The 21,867-nt window shown below is 40.4% G+C and overlaps 1 protein-coding gene across 5 annotated transcripts in view; it reads left to right on the top strand.

The window, feature by feature from the left end:
- Window positions 1–21,867, top strand: part of LOC126284387 (arylsulfatase B-like) — a 174,539-nt gene that overhangs the window by 49,028 nt on the left and 103,644 nt on the right. For 3 of the 5 annotated variants that reach the window (XM_049983298.1, XM_049983289.1, XM_049983280.1), the window contains exon 2: window positions 11,436–11,535. The exons of 1 other annotated variant lie outside the window; for it this stretch is intronic. In XM_049983298.1, the coding sequence (XP_049839255.1) occupies window positions 11,436–11,535 (100 nt within the window). Of the gene's footprint in view, window positions 1–11,435; window positions 11,536–21,867 lie in introns of those variants that run through there. One more of the 5 variants, XM_049983306.1, reaches the window with a different exon arrangement.

The raw sequence follows: 21,867 nt of genomic DNA, 5'->3' as shown, positions 1-21,867 counted from the left end.
TTCAATTCGAGATGCCTTTAATAGTTTCCATAACGAAACATTGTCTCGAAATTTGGTAGAAAATCTGAAGAAATTCTGGTCGTATGTAAAGTACACAAGCGGCAAGACGCAGTTAATACCTTCGCTGAGCAGTGCCGATGGTACTGTTGCCGACGACTGTGCCGCTAAAGCGGAGTTATTGAGCACAGTTTTCCAAAATTCCCAAAATTCCTTCACCAGGGAAGACGAATGGAATATTACAGAATTTGAAACACTAACAGCTGCTAGCATGAGTTTCTTAGAAGTAGATACCTTAGGGGTTGCGAAGCAACTCAAATCGCTTGATACGGGCAAGTCTTCAGGTCCAGATTGTATACCGATTAGGTTCCTTTCAGGTTACACTGCTACAATAGCTCCTTACTTAGCAATCATATACAACCACTCGCTCACCGATAGATCTGTACGTACAGATTGGAAAATTGCGCAGGTCGCACCAGTGTTTAAGAAGGGTAGTAGGAGTAATCCATTGAACTGCAGTCCTATATCATTGACATTGGTTTGCAGTAGGGTCTTGGAGTATATATTGTATTCAAACATTATGAATCACCTTGAAGGGAACGATCTATTGATACGTAATCAGCATGGTTTCAGAAAACATCGTTCTTTTGCAACACAGCTAGCTCTGTATTTGCACGAAGTAATAGCCGCTATTGGCAGGGGATCTCAAGTTGATTCCGTATTTCTAGATTTCTGGAAAGATTTTGACACCATTCCTCACAAGCGATTTCTAATCAAGCTGCGGGCCTATGGGTATCATCTTAGTTGTGCGACTGGATTCGTGATTTCCTGTCAGGAAGGTCGCAGTTCGTAGTAATAGACGGCAAATCATCGAGTAAAATTGAAGTGATATCAGGTGTTCCCCAGGGAAGCGTCCTGGGACCTCTGCTGTTCCTGATCTATGTAAATGACCTGAGTGACAATCTGAGCAGTTCTCTTAGGTTGTTCGCAGATGATGCTGTAATTTACCATCTAGTAAGGTCATCCGAAGACCAGTATCAGTTGCGAAGCAATTTAGGAAAGATTGCTGTATGGTGTGGCAGGTGGCAGTTGGCGCTAAATAACGAGAAGTATGAGGTGATCCACATGGGTTCCAAAAGAAATCCGTTGGAATTCGATTACTCAATAAATAGCACAATTCTCAAGGCTGTCAATTCAACTAAGTACTTGGGTTTAAAATTAAGAACAACTTCAGTTGGAAAGACCACATAGATAATATTGTGGGGAAGGCGAGGCAAAGGTTGCGTTTCATTGGCAGGATACTTAGAAGATGCAACAAGTCCACTAAAGAGGCAGCTTACACTACACTTGTTCGTCCTCTGTTAGAATATTGCTGCACGGTGTGGGATCTTTACCAGGTGGGATTGACGGAGGACATCTATAGGGTGCAAAAAAGGGCAGCTTGTTTTGTATTATCACGTAATAGGGGAGAGAGTGTGGCAGATATGATACGCGAGTTGGGATGGAAGTCATTGAAGCAAAGACGTTTTTCGTCACGGTGAGATCTATTTACGAAATTTCAGTCACCAACTTTCTCTTCTGATTGCGAAAATATTTTGTTGAGCCCAGCCTACATAGGTAGGAATGATCATCAAAATAAAATAAGAGAAATCAGAGCTTGGACAGAAAGGTTTAGGTGTTCGTTTTTCCCACGCGCTGTTCGGAAGTGGAATGGTAGAGAGATAATATGATTGTGGTTAGATGAACCCTCTGCCAAGCACTTAAATGTGAATTGCAGAGCAATCATGTAGATGTAGATGAAGAGAAGATTAAGTAGGAGGATGCAAGAAACCTTGTCCAAGCCCTAATGGAGGTACCGGAGCAGTTGGAATCCATGTGTGGGCAAGAGAGTAGTCAAGCAGGTGATCAGGGCCAAAGAGAAGAAAATTATCAATGGAATGATTTTAATAACCAATCGTTCAACTGAGGATGAGGAGGTTATCATGGGGGTAGGGGCCATGGAAATTGGCTATTCTAGAAGGGCTGAAAATACAAGGGAACATGAGAGAGAAGGTGGCAGGTAAAGAAATAGCGAGGTCTAAGATCAGGAGGAAAGGAGTTTGGTAAACTAGACCACACTCCTGATGAGATCCAGTTGGGAGTGGGACAGAGGACCCATATAAATCTGATTATGCATTATGATGGTGATCTGAGAGATGGCTTCATGAGGGAAAAGGAACAGAGTTCCAAAGAACCAAGATTACCTGTAGTCTGGATAAAGATGTGTGGATTAGATGTTGATGCCCTAGTTGACACTGGTAGTGAAGCTATATGAACAGATACTGAGTACTGACGCCAGCTTCCTTAGTTTCCCTGTAAATGGTGTCAGAGTCGTAAATGATGTAAGTGCCAAAAGTAAGCCCATTAAGGAACAAGCATTGATTGGACTTGAAGTAGAGGGAGAAGCATACGAAGCAACATGGTGGTACCAGGTCTTAACATGGCAGTTATTTTGGGAATTGACTGGCTGAACAAAGTAGAAGCAATTATGAATTTCGATGAAGGCACAGTGAGTGTAAAAGGACATGAGGGAGAAAGGAGAGAATTGACCTTTGTAGAAAGTAAGAAGTCAGAAGAGGAAGAAGAGTTCTAACAGGCAAATTTGTGTTATGAGAAGGAGCCTACAGAAGAACAACGGGATGATAAAGTATTGATATTCTACAAGAGATTAGCGCAAGCGGATCAACCTATTGAAGATGCTATAGGCAAGAGACTAGAAGATATGACACATTTGGTTGAAGAGATTCAGAAAACGTTAGTAGAGCTCTTACATAAGTACAGCAATGTCTCCTCTCAGCAGCCAGGAATCATGAAATGGATAGAATGTAAATTGAAAATTAAGGAACACAAGCCTTTTAAGGAACACGAGCCTTTCAGTGTTAAACAATACTCCATTCCTCAGGCTAAAAGGCAAGTGGTAGAAGAATGGTTGACCTTGGGGTTATTGAGAGAACCAAGAGCCAATATAATAGTCCATTATTTGTGGTAGACAAGAAAGATGGGAAGATGAGAATAGTTTTGGATGTATGTACTGTAAATAAAATCATCGAGCCAGAGTGAGACAAGCCAGAAACTATAGAAGAATTAATTCAAAGGTTTTGGGGTGCAAAGATACTTAGTAACATTGACCTGACTGCCGGGTACTGGTAAATACTTCTGTCCCCTGAGTCACATCAGTATATTGCCTTCACGTATGCTGGCAGAAGTTACCATTTTAGAGTATTGCCATTTGAGCTTAACATGTCGGCCTTGGAATTCATTAGAGTGTTGGACATGATTTTGGGTGAAGAATTACTTAAGAAGTTTACTGTTTATGTGGTTGATATGTTAACTGCAAGTGAGACATGGGAAGGACATTTAGAGACACTCGAGGGAGTCTTGCAGGCGTTTCAGAAAGCTGGGGGTGACAGCAGACTTGGATAAGTCAGAATTTGGTAAATCCGATAAAGTTCTTGGGCTTCATAATTACTGAAGAGGGTATTTACCCTGACCCAAGTAAGCTCGAGACAATTAGGCAATTTCCAGGTCCACGTAACAAAAGGCAACTTCAAACATGCTTCGGTGTCTGCAAGTTCTATTAACAAGTCCTGAAAGAACCTGTTTTCAATGCCCCAAAACTGAGAACACTTACTAAAGCCAAAATGACGTGGTCCTGGGATGATGAAAGTCAAGAAGAATTCAAAAGGATTAAAGAAGCATTGTATAATGCAGATATGTTATGTCATCCTGATTTCTCTAGAGACTTTTATTTGGGAGCAGATAGGTCAAATTATGGACTAGGCATACTTTTATACCAGATCGAGAAAAAAGGAGGTATGGAAGTGATATAGACTATAGCCTTTGGTAGCAGAAGCTTGAATGCTTGGGAAAGGAGATATAGCGTTACAGAGAGAGAGGCACTGGCTATTGTGTGATGTTTTAAGTGATTTCATTGTTATATGGCATGACAACAAGTAAAGGTGGTCACAGACCACAAAGCTCTAACATTCTTAACTACAAGTAAACTGAGATACAGCCGCTTGTTAAGATGGGCATTGGCATTGCAAGATTATGACTCGAAGTGATATACAAGCCTGGTAAATTACATACATACCTGATGCGTTATCAAGGCTGCCACTCGATTCTTGGGGCCATGAGTGGACCAGAAGAAGGAGAAGTTTGAGTAAGTATAATGAAGGGAGCACAGCATGTAGATTTTGTGAAGAGGTTCTTGAGAAACATATGTAGAGAGCAGAACCAGGACAAAAACTGAAATTAATCAAGACTAAGTATAGATGCGCTGGTGAAGAAAAGATTAGGACATACTGTTATATCCACCAGGGAAGCGAAGAAGAGAGGGTGAAGAGAGATTATGTACACCAGAGTGTACAATAGACAAGTTAATCTGGGACACACATTACAGCAATGCCAATTATGGACCTAAAAACTGCTTTGAGAAACTGAAATTGGACTGCGTCTTCAACAACATGGGAAGGCATACACACAAGTTGCTGAGTACTTGTGATACACATCAGAAAACTAAAACTACCACTGTTCAACATAAACGTTACCTGCATCCGCTCTTACCAGAATCAATTAGAGACATCCTGGCATTGGACCTGTTCAGTCCCTTGCCTGCAGAAAAAGGAAATTACATGTAAATTCTAGTTGCAGAAGAATTAGTATCTAAATTTGTGAAGTTTTATCCATGAAAGAAAGTGACCAGCAAGGCCATCACTAATAAATTGGAAAAAGATTACTTCAGCAATGTATGTCAACCGAAACAAATCCTAAGTGATAATGAATCCAAATTCTGATCCAAGGACTGGAGGGAAATGGTGAATAGGCATCAAATATAACATATTTCCAACTGTAGATACAGACTGGCCTCGAATCTGGCTGAATGGGTGATGGGAGTTAAATCGTTTGTGTCGGACCTATTGTCACAAGAATCACGGTACTTGGAAGGGATACCTAGAAGAATTTGAGCATATTTGGAACCACCTACCGCATGATTCAACAGGATGTTCACCATAGAAGATCTTAACTTTATCAGGAACTTGGAGTGTTTTTCTTAAGTTGGTGGAATACCCGCAAGGAGATAACCTGACTTGGTAGAGGAAACTTGAACTAGTAGAAATGAACATGAGGGAGAAGGTGAAAATGAGACAGGAAAAACATGATAAATTGGTGAAAACTATAACCTATACAAGGGACCACATAGAATTATCAAGATTGAACACCCCAATACTGTAGAGGTGGAATATGCTCAAACCAGTCAAGCGCATGGCAAGAAACATGTTGAAAATATAAAGAGATACTATCTGTGAGAAGATTGGGGCAACTCAGAGGACAGAAGTAATCAGGTTGATGAAGTAGGGCCTAACCAGGCATAACAGGCAGGATGTTTTTTGAGAATGAGATTTTCACTCTGCAGTGGAGTGTGCGCTGATATGAAACTTCCTGGCAGATTAAAACTGTGTGCCCGACCGGGACTCGAACTTGGAACCTTTGCCTTTCGCGGGCAAGTGCTCTACCATGTGAGCTACCGAAGCACGACTCAGCCTGGTACTCACAGCTTTACTTCTGCCAGTTCCTCATCTCCTACCTTCCAAACTTTACAGACGATCTCCTGCGAACCTTGCAGAACTAGCACTCCAGAAAGAAAGGATATTGCGGAGACATGGCTTAGCCACTGCCTGGAGGATGTTTCCAGAACGAGATTTTCACTCTGCAGCGGAGTGTGCGCTGATATGAAACTTCCTGGCAGATTAAAACTGTGTGCCCGACCAAGACTCGAACTTTGCTGCGAAAGGCAAAGGTCCCAAGTTCGAGTCTCAGTCGGGCACACAGTTTTAATCTGCCAGGAAGTATCATATCAGCGCACACTCCGCTGCAGAGGGAAAATCTCATTCTGGAAACATCCCCCAGGCAGTGGCTAAGTCATGTCTCCGCAATATCCTTTTTTTCAGGAGTGCTAGTTCTGCAAGGTCGCAGGAGAGCTTCTGTAAAGTTTGGAAGGTAGGAGACGAGGTACTGGCAGAAGTAAAGCTGTGAGTACCGGGCGTGAGTCGTGCTTCGGTAGCTCAGATGGTAGAGCACTTGCCCGCGAAAGGCAAAGGTCCCGAGTTCGAGTCTCGGTCGGGCACACAGTTTTAATCTGCCAGGAAGTTCCAGGATGTTCTTTTTTCTTTTTCTTTCTTTCTTTATTATTATTATTATTATTATTATTATTATTATTATTATTATTATTATTTTTTAAAAAGAGTAAAGATCACGAGAAATGGTGTTCAAGTGTCAGCTGTTGTCTTTTGGTTATTATATTTGTATCTATGCAAGATTATGGGTTTTCGTGATGCGAAAAGACTTATCCATATTTAAGGGATGAATTGCATATAAGAACTGAGTTATAGTTATCCTTCATAGTGTGAGAAGTATTAGTGTTTAGAATATTGTAGTGTGTGTTAATGTGATCTGGATATTGAACACTCTGTGAACTGTGTTAATAATAGATGCTCAAAATTGTAGGGCGTGTTTATGTAATCTAGTATCAAACACTCTGTGAACTGTGTTCATAATAGACGCTCAAAAGCAGGAAACACAATTAGTAACCAGTAAGAAAAACATTTCTTTAGAGATTGATCTTATAATGACCACACTGACAATAGATTCATGTATACAGTATTGATTATAGAGTAAATTATTGTTATTTATCTGCATTTGTATTAAGTATTATTTTTTTAATGTACTATGTTTTTGGTCTCTGATGTATTATGTTAAGTAGGTATTAGTCTAATTAGAGGTAGTTATTTCCTGTGATATGTGGCACTAATATAGTAGGATTCTGGTTGTGTTCTGGACAGCAAACCTCACTGAGATGAACTTAAATGAAAATAGTTTTGTTGCGATATGATTCTACAGATATCCAGCATTGTATAGTTCATCACCTGTGGTAGAGAGGAGTAATCTATATATGATAGTTTTGTTTCAACAAATTACAATTTCGAGTTGTGTCATTAGGATAGTTTGTAATTAAGATGTAATCTGTTTTGCAGAGGCATTTTACAATCGGAGTCAGAGGATTTACAATTCAATTTGTAAATTTCAATTTACTTTTATTTATATGTTTATTCTCTTTCTATCACTGTGAGCTCTGTCAGTATTCTTTCCCACCTCTAGTTTCAAAGAAATTCATTGGGGGGGGGGGGGGGGATGTAAGGGGTCAACCGCCCCTTATGTATTGAGAACAATACATCTTTGCCTCATTCAGGTCAAAGTGGGTACTATCGATAGTCAAGTGCCAGGTGTGCCAAGTAGTTGGTTGGTTTGTGGGGGATTGAAGGGACCAGACTACAAAGGCATCAAGTAGTCATTGTTGAGACTCCGAGAAAATGTTGACTGCTAAACGAGCAGGGCAGATTATGGCGTGATGGCTGACTGGGTTAACAATTGTTTAACGGCTGTGAGGATTGTGCATTCACTGATACACTAAACAATACTATATCCTCAGATGACCTCCCAAAAAAGGGAATGATTAGGCTAGTGGCAGCTGGATCCACCTCATGGTATGGTGACCAGAAAAAAATGTTACTTGCTCATCCTCTGCAATTTTTCCTCACAACTCATGTTCCCTGCTGGCAATTGTACTTCCTTTATCATAAACAAATGTACTGCCTCTGGATCCAAAATAGGGAATTTCGTATCCAGAGGCAGTACATTTGTGTCTCTGGCTCTGCCACTGTGACGCCTTTACCCCTTATTCACACACAGTAGAAATACACAAAAATTCACAGACTGAAAATCACCAACAGATTACACTTTATGCCTTATTATTAACCATAAATCCTTATCATTAACCATTTAGACTCCAGGCATTGCCTTGCAAAGTTTCCATAACAATGACAAGTAGTACAAATTACAGATACTGAGTCGGCACACTGTAACCGCCCTGTTAAATTGTTAGAAGCTTAGTCAGCCGGAATTGTAATTTTGAAATTAGAATTAGTATGAATGTCATGTAATAAATATTTCGCTTGAAGTGCAATTGTGGCAGAGGCAAAGGTCACCTGTGGAAACTAAGTCACTGAATATTAAAAGTAGCTTTACTAAGGAATACAGCCGACTGACTACGCAAAATAAGAGGGCACATACATTCACAAGTGAGTGGTTCAAAATAAGAATTAATACTGTAAGGGAAATGGGTCACAAGTATAGTTAAGTCAGTACCGACTGAGTTGTATGCGAACATATGATTTGGATAGAGGCACGTATATTCTAAGTACTATCATTTCCCGTGGCCTGGGTAAAGTGAATTGTGGTTAGAATCCATTTATTCACCTGAGAAAGAAAATAATCAGACTTTGTAATTAAATGAAAAGGAAGATTGCAGGTTCTGAATGTTGCAGCAAATATGATCTAAATGTTGAAGTTGGCATTGGCGGCCATGAAGGGAAAGAGATGAACACATTCACATACCTCTATTGTTGAGCAGTGTCATTGTGAAGATTGTAGCCCCCATCTAAATTCTCTATACAAAATTAAAATAATAATAATAATATTCCAGAGTTGTAGGAGCTGGAATTCATGGTACTGTAAATAGGAAAATCATATTGTTTCAGAAGTTGCTTTCATTATTTAGCACAATATTACTTAAAATTAAGGGACACTTCATTTATACGTCTTACCACCAGGACATGAGAACAACAGAAGGTAACGATTACTAAAACTAGCAAACGGAGAGTGTAAATCTTCTTTTGTCTGCCGGTGTTAAATACTTTTGAAATGAATGTTTGGTATGAGGGTCGAATAATTACCTGTACATTTATCAATAACAAAAAATTATTAAGTTTCTTTTCAACACATAGCAGTATACTCAAGCAGATTATGCTGCAAACATTTAACATGCTCCAACTACTGTGTCTGCAGTTACCCTCAAATTCAGAAAGATCAACTAGTCCTATGGCCTAAACAAAGTAACCTTTAAGTTATGGTGAAATTGAAACTTCCTGGCAGATTAAAACTGTGTGCTGGACTGAAACTCGAAATCGGGACCTTTGCCTTTCGCGGGCAAGTGCTCTACCAACTGAGCTACCCAAGCATGACTCATGCCCCGTCCTCTTAGCAAAGCACGACTCACACCTCATCCTCACAGCATAGCTTTCGTGCTTGGGTAGCTCAGTTGGTAGAGCACTTAGCTGTGAGGATGGGGTGTGAGTCGTGCTTGGGTAGCTCAGTTGGTAGAGCACTTGCCCGCAAAAGGCAAAGGTCCCAAGTTCGAGTCTCGGTCCGGCACACAGTTTTAATCTGTCAGGAAGTTTCATATCAGTGCACACTCCGCTGCAGAGTGAAAATCTTATTCTATATTGAAATTGATACCTGGATCCCATACCTGTCACACACACCAAAAATAGCCAACAGTTCTCTCACTGACCTCATTGTGTTGAAACTGCAGGTCCCAGTCCAGAAACCATGCTGCATGGATGGCAAATCGTGCTGCCCACTGAAGATGACACCACTATTTCTGATGCCAACTATAGCGGACAGTGGATGAGGTGATGTGTCAGTAATGCATTGTTGTAGCCAGTGGTGGGTTGAGATGGGATAGCAGGCTGGTGAAGGCCCAGAGAGACTTAACTCTCAAAATCACCACTTTATTTTACTCGTACATCTGTTCTCCACTGATATGGGATAGTCACCATGACCCCACTCAACATGAAGAGAGCAGGGTGTTGGGCAAGCTGACAATCAGCTTCCAGCTAGCTGGGTGTACTTCACTTTAATGATGCCTGTGTTCAGACTGTGACATGTGACACAGCGTGAGCTGCACCAAAAACACCTTCTGCCTGTAGAACACAGAGGTGACTGTCAAGCTTGCTGCAGTAGCCAGCTCTGCAGTGAATGACTGTGTCCCAGTGGTTGTTGACAAGTGGTGCAGACACAGACATATTGCAAAGGCTGAAGACAGCTGCCATGCACAGGAGTCTGGCTCGCTGATGAGGTGAGCCTGGGATGGCCCGCTGCACTGTGGCACTAAGTCCAAAAGGTGGACTTAGTGCAGGAAGCTGGTACTGCAAGGGGACCCAGGCTTGCGACAGCTGCTGGCTGCTACAAGTGGTGTCCTCAGCCAGTGCAGCCACCATGTCCTAGAGAACTCCAGGAATGCCAGTGAAACTGTTAACAAAATGACAGCTACTTACTCAAGATAGCAGCACACCTGTTATGCCAATGCTCCACTTCTACTGATGCTCTCAGCAACCAAAATCACTAAACCCTACACTTGCCATCTATCAATGGCTGTTGCAATGCTTTGCCACATATTCCTGCAGGATTGTCCATTAAATTTTAGTGTCGCTACAGTTTGGTCCAAGTTACAGTTTCTATGCATATTTTGCTAGCTGCTGTTTCAACTACAACTTTATTTGTTCTGAAGCTCTCTCTTTCAATATTATTTACCCTAAATAACCTAATGACAACATTTCAATATCCTGGGACTGGATGGATAATGTTCACAGATTTAATGCTACTGGCAGATCCATGCAAGTATCCATAGCATCTTGTAAGAGAGATCTGTATGCAGCCATGTGTCATATGATATTAACAAATGAGAACTCATATGTGACACTTTCATCTTGTAAGTCTTTTTCAAATGCAGTACTAACATTATTTTCATGAGTCAAGGTATATGTCAACATAAGACGAAGATATCATAAAGTCTTAATCTGTATACTGTATGAACAGTAAATAAACTTGTGACTGTACCCCATAGTGTTGGTCAGATTTTTGCCATCTAAATTTAATGAAGTAAATTAATAAGAAATCTTCTGTTTTGAAAGAAGCTGCTCCTCCAGTTTTACTATATCGTTGCTGTTTATCTACTATTAGTAACTTAATATTTACTTAATTAATGGTATTTTTGAATAAAATATTTTTATAGCTCTAAATACTGAGTCTTATTTACAGTGCAGTACTACTTGTCATACTGTTTTCTGACAGACACTAGTGCTTGCCATGCTGCTAACAGAACTTTTCAATCTCTGAGTGTAGAAACTCAGATACTTCGTGGAAAGAGTGGTTAACGAGGCATGTTTTTAATTTCCTTTTGAATCAGTAGGGATTCAAATTTCTTGCTTTATGCTAGGGGAGAGTAAGAAACTGGAAATATCCACCATTTCAAGTTATCTGAATATCTAGATTTAGGAACTCATTGCCTTGTTTATGTTTGACTATAAATACATGATCATTCTGCATGTAGGTAAAAAATATTCTGTGTAATTTAATTTGACAGAAGTTGCATATTGGACTGTTCTTCCTTGCATGTGTATTTAAATGTGTCCCCTATAAACAGTAATCAAATAACTAGGTAAAATTGTGTCTTGCATTTCATTAAATGGTAGGATATTTTTCATTGGTTTGGTTTACAGGTGGGTGTCAGGAAGACTCCTATGTTTTACTGTTCTTTGGAATTTCATAAGTGGAACCCCAGAGCAACCAAACATAGTTATAATTGTAGCAGATGATGTGGTAAGTTCAGTATTGCTACTCAGAGGTACTTCTAATGTACCTGGGTAGATGAAAAATCTACTCACCAAGTGGTGGCAGGAGAACTCACACCTATAAAGGTTAAGAAAATTTGCAAGGTTTCAGAGCCATTGGCTCCTTCTTCTGGCAAAAGGGTTGAAGGGGAAGAAAGATGGTTGAAGAAAAAGGACTGGTGAGAGTAAGAAATTGGGAGAGTTTGGAAAAATTGGCCATGACCCTGGTTCAGGAGAGACTTACCAGATGGGATGAGAAGGTAAGATTGATTCTTGGGGACTGCTCCAGATGAGGTTTGAAAACTTGAGAGCTTCGTGGTGAAAGAGAGGGTAATAAGCAAGACAGAGAAGAGTGGAGAGAGTGAGTAGATTTTTATCTATCCAGTAACATTATATGCTCAAAAATTGGAAATTTATTATTTTCTTGTATACTAGCTAAAAAAAGTTATTCTGTAATACAATGATGTTCCATAGATTGAGAATAAATTGCACATTCTGAAGAAAAAGTATGTCTCAGATTTGAACGGTGCTAGCTTCAAGGACTGTGGAGAAGCTGTGAGGCCACCCAATTAAGTCGCCAGCAGTGATGGAAGTACTGTTGGGCGATTGGAGGTGAACAGCCTGCAGTGATGGATGTTATATGTGAGAAATTAGCGTTGATGGAGGGTAGAGGTCTGAAATGTTAGCATAGGCTAATGATCTGTACATGTTCAACATGGAGATTGCAGGCAGAGTTAGAATTGTGGTGATTGACATCATTGCCTCTGATACCAATTGTAATTTATTATAGCCTCATACACAGATAGATGGCCAATAAAAGCCAAGGTTTATTTTAACAATGGTTAATTATCATCTATCTCTGTGTATGGTATGAATGGGTGCTGTTCCTCAGAAAAGCTTCATGTTTTTACAACACGAAACTTTTGATGGCATTCTACTTTGACTTTTAGAGTGTCTTGCCTATAGGAGCAGCCAAAGGTTATTTTACTAATGACATTCTGTCAGCATTACAAAAGGAAAACTTTCCTGTTTGTATTTTTTTGTGGTTAGCCAAGACCTTTCATCTTACAGGTCTTTCTCATTAACTAATCTTTATTCATTTGTATAAATGACAATCAGATCTTGCTAAGGGCATACCCAGTAAGAGGCAGCAGAGGGCAGTTATTACACTAAGAAAATAAAATCTTTACAAACTGACCTCACATCCTGCCATGTCAGACAGTAGACACATCAATTCAGTATCAGTTTGCAGAAATACTAAGCAGGTAACGGTCACTGACTAGCAGCCAGTGTAACCACAGTTGTGAAATCTCAAAACTATTTCATCATTCACTACAAAATTACACTACAAGGGAGACAGTGACACAAAGAGAACTCAGAATTACAGCCTACCTAGCCGCACTATTATTGAAAATTTATGCCAGTTATCTACCGACACTGGATAACATTTAATATTAAACATATGAGTATGACATGGTTGTGATTGTATTTGGCTCAAGCTGTTTGTTTTCAATAGAAACCATGTAAACAACCTAGTACCTACCATGACCCTAATTATACACAAACGCAAGTTAGTGAATTAGATTTTAAAAACAGGTACACAAAGCAGGAGATAAATGTATGTGCTGGAGCCGGGAAGAGTAGGTGTTCTGCTCTGATGACATTTAGTTATGCTGTCAGTGAAATTATTATTATTATTAAATGAGATGTGACAGGATGAATGATTGTAAATACCTAAATACAAGGCAGTAATTCTAGATTGTACTATGACTTTCAGACACAAATGTGCAGTATGAGGACAGTGGTCTTCAATTTTAATTACGTTATCAATATCCTCACATGCAAAACATAAAGAGCAGACTCACACTTGCTGAGATCTTTAATGTCTGCACTATCTGTATTTGATACTGAGAACAATACAGCATGAAGGGCTTGTTAATACAAAAATAATGTACCTGCAGATGTTGCCCATGTTGCCCTACATGCATTTATTATATTGGTAGCATCTGCGTGAATGCTACCATCGCTGCTAAGCTAAAGGTGTTACCAGAAACATATCACTGATGATGAAACATTGATCAGGAGAAACTTAAGTGTTCAGTTATTAAAGGTGTTGTCCATAGCTCCTTTGCAGGACTGGAGATTTATCTAGTGTGACAAAAAGGAACAAGACGGCTCAAACTATTAAAGAGCTATTTGTTCTGGCAAATCAGTACACAAGCATGTTTTGACACTCATATGAATTCTGTCAGAAAGCAAAAATGGCGAAACTCTGGTGCAGTTTCATGTGAAATGACTTGTGGTAGTGTTTCCATTAGTGGAACAAACAAATACGGATGTCTGTAAATTTGCTGTGTCAGTCTCATTCCTTTGCATCAAATTCCACACATGACTTTCTGTGGCTGAGTATAAGAGTGAGTCTGTAGTAAACAACTTGTCCACAGCCATCTAGATGTTGGTTTGATGTAAGGACTCTATTTAAAGGACACTGTTCAAAGTAAAGAAAGTTACACACCAATATACAATGGTTTCTTAAAAAAACCATACTTTCTCATAAAGGGAAACAAAGATTCACATGAACATATTCATAAACAAAAATATGAATCAGGTAGAAGTAAGGCAAAGCCAAACTCAAAAGATTTGGTTCCCTTCTGTTTTTGAAACACATGAATGACTTACCAAATATATTTGAGGGACTTCCAAAAACTACAGTGACTGCTCATGCTGTTAAGGCTTTCTCAGCTGTATGATCTGTTATCCACACGAGATAATTTTCTGTTTTTCTCCATTCACTGCAATTAGTTTAACTATAATATTACAGAAACTGTTATTATGTAATGTCAGATAATTGTAATTATCACACTATTAATAAATGAATTGTTCTATACATTAAAATATTTGTTGGCTTTTGGGATTAATAATGAAGTAGGTGGAATGAACAGATTGATAATTTGATAATAAATACTCAAATGGCTTTATTTGTGCTTCGGTGTCATTGGTGGTCTGGTTCACCCTGTACATGTGTGTGTGTGTGTGTGTGTGTGTGTGTGTGTGTGTGTGTGTGTGTGTGTGTGTGTGTGTATTTTGACATGTTCCACGTATGATCCATAACTAACACCCCCCCCCCCCCCCATATCCTGCACTGTCATGCACTCCACCTCGTATTCCGCATCTGTTTGGTCTCTTGTATCCACATCCCAAACAAATGGAATACCTTCGCCGATCCTATGTCCTATGTCTCTCATAAATCAAAACTCCACTACTGATGGCCACTATCAGCACCAGCAGGAAGTGTGCCCTGCCCCTCCCTCCCCCCCCCCCCCCCTCCCTCCATCCATGGACCAAATATACTCTTGTATTCATTGCTGCATTTATGGAAATATCCATTGTATCACTTCATGAAGAGTGCTGGCCTACATATTCCTATTGTACCCCAGACATGCTCTATGGGTGAAAAATCATGGGACCAGACAAGCCAATCAAACATCCACACAGTCCTCTACATGTTTCTGGTGTGAACTGCAGTCTGGGTTCTTACAGTATGCTTCTGGAAATGCCAATTGGTACCTTGATCATAAAAGGTATGACTACAGGGTATACTAGTCTTGCCACACACTGGCGGACATTCAGCCACACTCTATAACTGAAGACCTCGGCTGTAAGCAGTGGAAGGGACAGCAGATGAGAAACTGAATTATTGCATGTAAAACATGTAAAATGACGTACTTTATTCATATTAGTAAGGCCAATAAACAGAGAAATGGGAGTCTATCTCAGATTCTAACCTATTGCAACTTTTATCAGGATGTCTGCAAGCAAGCAGTGAAAAGTGCCAAAAACATGACTGCCAGTACTAGTAACGTGTGTGGTGTTCATGTTAGGATACTGCATTCCAGGAACGATTTGTACAAATCCAAGGATGATGTGGATAATTAGGACTCGGATAAAGACACTGAATATGTTTCTGGGCACAAATGCACTTCAGAAGTTCTTGCTAATCACATCAAAGTGAATTATTATTTTAGCAAGTAAACAATGTTGTGTCCGTCACCATATTTTATGTCAATTTACGTGAGACTGTGACAGCAGAAAAGTTGAGGGGCATCCTTATGTCATTTATGTGCTGTAGTAAGGCAACAATAAAATTAATTCTACAATGCTCTAAACCCCCCATGAACCATGGACCTTGCCGTTGGTGGGGAGGCTTGCGTGCCTCAGCGATACAGATGGCCGTACCGTAGGTGCAACCACAACGGAGGGGTATCTGTTGAGAGGCCAGACAAACGTGTGGTTCCTGAAGAGGGGCAGCAGCCTTTTCAGTAGTTGCAGGGGCAACAGTCTGGATGATTGACTGATCTGGCCTTGTAACAATAACCAAACGGCCTTGCTGTGCTGGTACTGCGAACGGCTGAAAGCAAGGGGAAACTACAGCCGTAATTTTTCCCGAGGACATGCAGCTTTACTGTATGATTAAATGATGATGGCATCCTCTTGGGTAAAATATTCCGGAGGTAAAATAGTCCCCCATTCGGATCTCCGGGCGGGGACTACTCAGGAGGATGTCGTTATCAGGAGAAAGAAAACTGGCGTTCTACGGATCGGAGCGTGGAATGTCAGATCCCTTAATCGGGCAGGTAGGTTAGAAAATTTAAAAAGGGAAATGGATAGGTTAAAGTTAGATATAGTGGGAATTAGTGAGGTTCGGTGGCAGGAGGAACAAGACTTCTGGTCAGGTGACTACAGGGTTATAAACACAAAATCAAATAGGGGTAATGCAGGAGTAGGTTTAATTATGAATAGGAAAATAGGAATGCGGGTAAGCTACTACAAACAGCATAGTGAACGCATTATTGTGGCCAAGATAGATACGAAGCCCACACCTACTACAGTAGTACAAGTTTATATGCCTACTAGCTCTGCAGATGATGAAGAAATTGAAGAAATGTATGATGAAATAAAAGAAATTATTCAAATAGTGAAGGGAGACGAAAATTTAATAGTAATGGGTGACTGGAATTCGAGTGTAGGAAAAGGGAGAGAAGGAAACATAGTAGGTGAATATGGATTGGGGCTAAGAAATGAAAGAGGAAGCCGCCTAGTAGAATTTTGCACAGAGCACAACTTAATCATAGCTAACACTTGGTTTAAGAATCATGAAAGAAGGTTGTATACGTGGAAGAACCCTGGAGATACTAAAAGGTATCAGATAGATTATATAATGGTAAGACAGAGATTTAGGAACCAGGTTTTAAGTTGTAAGACATTTCCAGGGGCAGATGTGGACTCTGACCACAATCTATTGGTTATGACCTGTAGATTAAAACTGAAGAAACTGCAAAAATGTGAGAAATTAAAGAGATGGGACCTGGATAAACTGAAAGAACCAGAGGTTGTACAGAGTTTCAGAGAGAGCATAAGGGAACAATTGACAGGAATAGGGGAAAGAAATACAGTAGAAGAAGAATGGGTAGCTCTGAGGGATGTAGTAGTGAAGGCAGCAGAGGATAAAGTAGGAACAAAGACGAGGGCTGCTAGAAATCCTTGGGTAACAGAAGAAATATTGAATTTAATTGATGAAAGGAGAAAATATAAAAATGCAGTAAATGAAGCAGGCAAAAAGGAATACAAACGTCTCAAAAATGAGATCGACAGGAAGTGCAAAATGGCTAAACAGGGATGGCTAGAGGACAAATGTAAGGATGTAGAAGCTTATCTCACTAGGGGTAAGATAGATACTGCCTACAGGAAAATTAAAGAGACCTTTGGAGAGAAGAGAACCACGTGTATGAATATCAAGAGCTCAGATGGCAGCCCAGTTCTAAGCAAAGAAGGGAAGGCAGAAAGGTGGAAGGAGTATATAGAAGGTTTATACAAGGGCGATGTACTTGAGGACAATATTATGGAAATAGAAGAGGATGTAGATGAAGACGAAATGGGAGATACAATACTGCGTGAAGAGTTTGACAGAGCACTGAAAGACCTGAGTCGAAACAAGGCCCCCGGAGTAGACAACATTCCATTAGAACTACTGACGGCCTTGGGAGAGCCAATCATGACAAAACTCTACCAGCTGGTGAGCAAGATGTATGAGACAGGCGAAATACCCTCAGACTTCAAGAAGAATATAATAATTCCAATCCCAAAGAAAGCAGGTGCTGACAGATGTGAAAATTACCGAACTATCAGTTTAATAAGCCACGGCTGCAAAATACTAACGCGAATTCTTTACAGACGAATGGAAAAACTGGTAGATGCAGACCTCGGGGAGGATCAGTTTGGATTCCGTCGAAATGTTGGAACACGTGAGGCAATACTGACCTTACGACTTATCTTAGAAGAAAGATTAAGAAAAGGCAAACCTACGTTTCTAGCATTTGTAGACTTAGAGAAAGCTTTTGACAATGTTGACTGGAATACTCTTTTTCAAATTCTAAAGGTGGCAGGGGTAAAATACAGGGAGCGAAAGGCTATTTATAATTTGTACAGAAACCAGATGGCAGTCATAAGAGTCGAGGGGCATGAAAGGGAAGCAGTGGTTGGGAAAGGAGTGAGACAGGGTTGTAGCCTCTCCCCAATGTTATTCAATCTGTATATTGAGCAAGCAGTAAAGGAAACAAAAGAAAAATTTGGAGTAGGTATTAAAATTCATGGAGACGAAGTAAAAACTTTGAGGTTCGCCGATGACATTGTAATTCTGTCAGAGACGGCAAAGGACTTGGAAGAGCAGTTGAACGGATTGGACAGTGTCTTGAAAGGAGGATATAAGATGAACATTAACAAAAGCAAAACGAGGATAATGGAATGTAGTCAAATTAAATCGGGTGATGCTGAGGGAATTAGATTAGGAAATGAGACACTTAAAGTAGTAAAGGAGTTTTGCTATTTAGGAAGTAAAATAACTGATGATGGTCGAAGTAGAGAGGATATAAAATGTAGACTGGCAATGGCAAGGAAAGCGTTTCTGAAGAAGAGAAATTTGTTAACATCAAATATAGATTTATGTATCAGGAAGTCGTTTCTGAAAGTATTTGTTTGGAGTGTAGCCATGTATGGAAGTGAAACATGGACGATAACTAGTTTGGACAAGAAGAGAATAGAAGCTTTCGAAATGTGGTGCTACAGAAGAATACTGAAGATAAGGTGGATAGATCACGTAACTAATGAGGAGGTATTGAATAGGATTGGGGAGAAGAGAAGTTTGTGGCACAACTTGACTAGAAGAAGGGATCGGTTGGTAGGACATGTTTTGAGGCATCAAGGGATCACAAATTTAGCATTGGAGGGCAGCGTGGAGGGTAAAAATCGTAGAGGGAGACCGAGAGATCAGTACACTAAGCAGATTCAGAAGGATGTAGGTTGCAGTAGGTACTGGGAGATGAAGCAGCTTGCACAGGATAGAGTAGCATGGAGAGCTGCATCAAACCAGTCTCAGGACTGAAGACAACAACAACAACAACAACAACAATGCTCTAAATCATAGATTAGATAAGTTGCTTTAATTTACTAGCTACTGGAAAAATCAGTACTCTACTTCTGCGTGACTACTCTGCAGTTCAGTTAAATGCCTGGCTGGAGGCTCTTTGAAAGCAATAAATTGTGCACAATTCTATACTTAGGAAAAGTCTCACTGGATGTAGCCAGAAAGCATAAATCCAGGAGTATAAAAACACCGTTTTGTGGGAACAGTACCGTTGGGCACTTTTTGCCCAGTCGTTAAGACAGCCCCACCTTTGGAAAGGAGTGCAATATGTGAAATTACTTGTAATTGTGGCTAATTCTGGCAGACCCACTTGAAGAAAGAAGTTGGAAACTTAGAAATAATAATGATGATTATTATTATTAAATGAGACATGACAGGGTGAATAATTGTAAATAGCAGTAATTCTAGATTGTACTATGACTTTCAAACCCAAATGTGCAATACCAGGACAGTGGTCTTCATTTATAATTACAATATCAATATCGTCACATGATAAACATAAAGAGCAGACCTACACTTGCTGAGAACTTTTATGTCTGCACTATCAGTATTTGATACTGAGAACACTACAGCATGAAGGGCTTCTTAATACAAAAATAACATACCTACGGATGTAGTGCTACATGCATTTGTTATATTGGTAGCATCAGCATGAATGCTATCGTGACTGCTAAGCCAATGAAGCTTTAAATGTCACTAAATTCCAGCAAGCACTAAGTTATCTGGGTGTGATGATGCACTGAATAAGGTATTACAGCCATATGCAGACTTAGTGATAAGTATGTAACCAATGAGCAAGTGTTGGTATATTTACTGACTAACTAAAAACCAATGTTTGGAAGCAAATGAAATTTGAAAAGAACAGGGACAACATTCGTCAGCATACCATATACTCTTCTAAGACAATACTAGTTGGTTACAATGTACCACAAGGTCCAATTGTAGGTCCTGTATTGTTATCATCAATTGACGATGTAAATACAAAACTCCCTTTTGAATAAACCACACCAGTTGCTGATGACACAAATATTCTGATAATTGACAAAACTGGGAACAACCACAAAAAATGCTTATACTGCTAATGAGTGAGAGCAATTTTGTTGTCAGTGTATCAAAAATGAGTCACATTAGTTTCTGTCACTCCTAACAAAAATGAGAAATTCTTAAACAACCCTTAGGGAAATAGCGGAAATGTCGGGGAAGAAGGCCAGTGTTCACTCTGTCTGCTTGCCGGGGGGTCTCATCCGAGATGTGGAGGAGGCCCTACCGGCGGCGATAGAGAGCACTGGGTGCACCCGACTGCAAATTGTTGCTCATGTCGGCACCAATGACTCTTGCCGTCTGGGTTCAGAGGTCATCCTCAGTTCGTACAGGCGGTTGGCGGAGTTGGTGAAGGTGGAAAGCCTCGCTCGCGGGGTGGAATCAGAGCTAACTATTTGTAGTATCGTTCCGAGAACCGATCGCGGTCCTCTGGTTTGGAGCCGAGTGGAAGGCTTAAACCAGAGGCTCAGACGATTCTGCGGAGAGCTGGGGTGCAAATTTCTCGACCTCCGCTATCGGGTGGAGAAATGTAGGGTCCCCCTGAATAGGTCAGGCGTGCACTACACGCCGGAAGCGGCTACGAGGGTAGCGGAGTACGTGTGGAGTGCACATGGGGTTTTTTTAGGTTAGAGAATTCCCTCCCTAGGCCCGACAAGACGCCTCCTGAGACGCGGCAAGGCAGGAGTAGGCAAAATGCAACAAGGAATAACAATATTAATGTGCTAATAGTAAACTGCAGAAGCGTCTATAGAAAGGTCCCAGAACTGCTCTCATTAATAAACGGTCACAACGCCCATATAGTACTAGGAACAGAAAGTTGGCTGAAACCAGACGTAAACAGTAATGAAATCCTAAACTCTGATTGGAATGTATACCGCAGAGATAGGCTGGACAGTGAAGGGGGAGGCGTGTTTATAGCGATAAGAAGTGCAATAGTATCGAAGGAAATTGACGGAGATTCGAATTGTGAAATGATTTGGGTGAAGGTCACGGTTAAAGCAGGCTCAGACATGGTAATTGGATGTCTCTATAGGCCCCCGGGCTCAGCAGCTGTTGTGGCTCAGCACCTGAAGAATAATTTGGAAAATATTTCGAGTAGATTTCCCCACCATGTTATAGTTCTGGGTGGAGATTTTAATTTGCCGGATATAGACTGGGAGACTCAAACGTTCATAACGGGTGGCAGGGACAAAGAATCCAGTGAAATATTTTTAAGTGCTTTATCTGAAAACTACCTTGAGCAGTTAAACAGAAAACCGACTCGTGGCGATAATATATTAGACCTTCTGGTGACAAACAGACCCGAACTATTTGAATCAGTTAATGCAGAACAGGGAATCAGCGATCATAAAGCAGTTACTGCGTCGATGATTTCAGCCATAAATAGAAATATTAAAAAAGGTAGGAAGATTTTTCTGTTTAGCAAAAGTGACAAAAAGCAGATTACAGAGTACCTGACGGCTCAACACAAAAGTTTTGTCTCAAGTGCAGATAGTGTTGAGGATCAGTGGACAAAGTTCAAAACCATGGTACAATATGCGTTAGATGAGTATGTGCCAAGCAAGATCGTAAGAGATGGAAAAGAGTCACCGTGGTACAACAACCGAGTTAGAAAACTGCTGCGGAAGCAAAGGGAACTTCACAGCAAACATAAACATAGCCAAAGCCTTGCAGACAAACAAAAATTACGCGAAGCGAAATGTAGTGTGAGGAGGGCTATGCGAGAGGCTTTCAATGAATTCGAAAGTAACGTTCTATGTACTGACTTGGCAGAAAATCCTAAGAAATTTTGGTCCTATG

The sequence above is a fragment of the Schistocerca gregaria genome, chromosome 1 (assembly GCF_023897955.1).
Source record: "Schistocerca gregaria isolate iqSchGreg1 chromosome 1, iqSchGreg1.2, whole genome shotgun sequence".
NCBI lineage: Eukaryota > Metazoa > Arthropoda > Insecta > Orthoptera > Acrididae > Schistocerca > Schistocerca gregaria.
This window is presented reverse-complemented; position numbering and strand designations above follow the sequence as displayed.